Raw genomic sequence first — 3,737 nt, 5'->3', positions numbered from 1 at the left:
TTCTCAGATTATATCAATGAACAACAATTACTTTAGATGCCCCAGGAGTTATTTAGGTCTGAACGTAGAAATAATTTTGGAGTTTAACTAACAAGGATAGAGATTCGTATCTGTTAGGCAATTTTGAGAGCAAGTCCATTTTCAGAAGCTATGAGTGCACGTCATACACATCGGTTTTCTATCTTGTCCAAAATCTTTATCTCAATCATCACCCTTCTGACAGTTATAATTCTACAGAAGCATACACGCCCCCTGCTCAAGTTCGAAGTGAACTTGGTGGGTAAGTGATGAGTCCATATTATACCATATATTTTAAGGAACTTAACGAAAAGCTCTCGGTACTGTTCAATTTAACAAAAAACCATATTTTACACTAAAAAGTATATCTTGGTACTATTTGTGGAGCTAAAAATAATCACAAGGCGACACGTGGATTTTGGATAAAAGAGGATAAAAATACTCTTGAGGCATACCAAGATTCCTACGCGCGAGCAGCGGACAATCATTCATCAATCAAGTCAAAAATGTCCAAAATAGGTAACCAATTCAAAGATATTCTCATCCATCCTCATCTTAGGTAATTATTTTATAACCTACATAACATCCCTTTTATTATGTTCATTAGCCAATTAATATATTTATTCCTAATCAATATATTAATTGCTAATTAAATCACCAAATAACACCCAAAATATACATAAAGGGTCAGCCACTCTTTCTCCAAAGAGGACCTGCCATGCCCTATATATTGGCTCCCATTTTCACCAAAACCTAGGTCCTCACTCTTGCTAAAATTCTCCAAAGCTCTCAAACAATTTTCTCTCAAAATTCGAACATTGACATCGGAGGTTCTTTGGCCAAAGCCCCCCCCAATTCATCGTGGGCGTGTAAGGCTCTTGGCCTTGACCTAAGGTGTTATTTGTTTTGTAGGTGCAATTTTGTCTAAGATCAAGGAGGAAGAAATTTGCATCCACAAATTGGTGCTTTCATTGAGAGTTGAGATCCATACTCGTAGAAGACTCTCGCATAAAAAAGTTTTTCTCTATTTTCTAGTCCATTTGAATATTTTTTATACGTTCTTATTATTAGAATTTTTTATTTGCAAAGGTTCTTTGATAAAACGTATAAGAAAAATATAATGGCTAGAAATTTAGAAAATTCCACAAGTGAAAATTCTAATACTCAAGAAATGGGACTGTGGCGATCCACGAGGCTAAATGTCGTCATAGGCGGAGTGGTACCACCACTACAAGGTTCCACCATGACCCAAGTCGTGCCATCCAAGCTTGCACGTGCCTGAGCCCAAGCCTCACATTCACATGCATCACGCACTGAGCAGCCTGCTCCCACCGAGCAACCCACTCCCGTGGCCCAGCCTACTCTCGCCGAGCAACCTGCTCTCGTGGCCCAGCCTGCTCCCGACGAGCAGCCCACTCCCGTGGCCCAGCCTGCTCCGGCCAAGCAGCCCAGTCTTAGGACCCAGTCTGCTCCCATGGCTTTCCAAGCAGCCCAAGTCGGCCCAAGACTATCTCAACCATCTGGACCTACCATCGAGCCGGGGGCATTCTCACCATATTTTTTCACGGATTTGACATTTTCCAACTCAAATCTCGCGCCCGGAGTCTACCACCCTTCCACTGCTTAAGGAGGCACATTCCTTCCAAGCTCTTCCAATCCAAGTGGTGAACAACACTTGTCTCAACAAGTCATAGAGTTGACGAGTGCCCTAGCACAGCAAATGACTTTGGTGAACCAGCTCTTGCAGCGTACCAAGATGCAACGTGCCCTAGACAAGGTCTCCCGAAATAGGACAAGGGCAGACGAAGAACCTCTCCAGCAGCGTCCCGGCAAGCAACCACTTGACCAGCTACGAACCAAGCGTTCGGGCAGCGTACACTCCCGATTGGGCCCTCGAGATAACGTATACTCCCATCTTAGCGCGCGGAAGAGCGTGCACGCTCAAGACAAGACCTGTAAAACAACTGACAAGTTCGAACTCCATCAGATTTTCCCATGAGAAGTTGTTCAAGCCATCAGTAATACCGAAAGCCGAGAGGTCTCACATAGCAAACAACACTTCTTTTTTTTAAATTTGCCTTTTCCAAATCCAAATTTAGTTCATTCTACTTTCTGATCGATAAATTGTTTACCACGTTAAATAGTGTTGTTAAGCTTAAGCCAGTCTTTCAAATGAATTATAGCATAAAACTAGTAGGATTAATGAAACTTATACAGAGAAATTTGTTGTATTACAAACCGAAAATCTTTCTTATATTAACAATCTAACTTTTACTCTCGATTGTCAATCAAAGGAATTGGCGGAGGCATCAGACAAATAGAATCTACAGCATAACCAAGCAAAGGAAAAGACAAAAAGTACAAGAATACAGCATAAACCGCCATAAAGAAGCCTTCCTCTTTACGGATTCGAATAAAAATGCACAAATAATATGACCTTACATCGACAATGCGTCTTCAAATTTAACATAACTCTCCACAATGAAGATAAGAAAAGTAGGAAATACAATGAAATCAGACCGAAAACCACGAAGGAGATAAGGCAAGCTAATTTGAACTGACCTCCAATGGAGATATAAGGAACTCTATGAGCACCAGAAATGTAAAGAGCATACAAGGGCTTGGCCACCATGGGAAGGTTAGCAGAACGCTGCACAAGCAACAATGTGGAAGGATGCATTTGCAGATTGTGGGCCATGTGGAAGTTGAGAGCCAGCCATGGAAAACACCTGAAACCCTGCATCCAGTACCCAAATCCACACAGAAACAACATTTCCTGCCCACCCAGTTGGGGAAATCGAAAGCCACTCCTTTCCTCATGGTTGCTGCTTCTCCTGGATTTTCTGTAAATAACTTGAGTTGCTGGGTTTGGTAGGATTGGGTTTCTGATCTGGGTTTTGGTTTGGATGGGTCCTGCTGGTTTAGGCGGTGAAAACAAAGGATGGGGTTTCGGTGGAAAGGAGGTTGCTTTTATGGTGGGGGTTTTGCGGTGATTGACAGTGATGATATCCATGGATTTTCAGAAGAAATTGATGAATAAATCATGATAATTACTAATAATATTAATTGGGTACTTGAAAAAAGTGAGAAGAACAAGGAAGAAATGGAATGATAGTTGCTATGATTGTATGGAGTTATGATTGAAACAACGATGGAAAGTAGAAGTGTGGTTGCCTATCATTATATATTGTTTCATAATTATGCTACTTTGTTAATGGAGAGATCTAGAAGACAGTTATGCATCACTCTAATCATTTTGCTTTGAACAATCTGTAAGATTTTGCCATGGGTGTAAGTTTGCCATATCATTTTATCTGTATTATATTAAATAAGAAATAAAATTATACATGTATTAGGAGGTATATCAAAATTGATTGGGAATAGAAATCTGAGAGAGTGGTTTACGCCACTCACATAATGGGATGACAGTTTTCCTTAATAGGAGGAAACTGTCAATAGTTGGATATATATGGATTTGGTCTCTCCTCTCACTTTTACGTTCATTAAGAAGTTTTTCCTATTGAAACTGAACACCAATTGCCAGAGAGGAGAAGGCTAATTCAAGAACCATTTACTATGAATTCATCAAGTAAGTTTTGTTTCTAGAGTCAATCATGTATTTGATTGTGATGTTAATTGTAGTTCCTTGTATTTAATTGGTTTAGATTCTTTATTTGAAAACACTTACATATGGTATCAGAGCCACCAATTAAATCTTG

General features: G+C 40.1%; 1 protein-coding gene across 2 annotated transcripts; it reads right to left on the bottom strand.

Moving 5' to 3' along the window:
- Positions 1-1,149: 1,149 nt before the first annotated feature.
- On the bottom strand, positions 1,150-3,336 carry LOC126621726 (probable folate-biopterin transporter 8, chloroplastic). Of its 2 annotated transcripts, none has more exons than XM_050290299.1 (2): positions 2,581-3,336; positions 1,150-1,971 (listed from the first exon to the last, which is right to left on the bottom strand). In XM_050290299.1, exons 1-2 carry the CDS (start codon positions 3,029-3,031, stop codon positions 1,868-1,870), a joined length of 555 nt encoding a protein of 184 aa, XP_050146256.1. In that variant the 5' UTR covers positions 3,032-3,336; the 3' UTR covers positions 1,150-1,867. The 2 variants fall into 2 exon arrangements, with proteins under 2 accessions (XP_050146256.1, XP_050146257.1); XM_050290300.1 differs by having other exon boundaries at positions 1,150-1,982; positions 2,581-3,332.
- Between the last annotated feature and the right edge of the window lie 401 nt (positions 3,337-3,737).

Source organism: Malus sylvestris, chromosome 5, assembly GCF_916048215.2.
Source record: "Malus sylvestris chromosome 5, drMalSylv7.2, whole genome shotgun sequence".
NCBI lineage: Eukaryota > Viridiplantae > Streptophyta > Magnoliopsida > Rosales > Rosaceae > Malus > Malus sylvestris.
The sequence above is the reverse complement of the archived record's forward strand: the minus strand, read 5'-3'. Positions and strand labels throughout refer to the sequence as shown.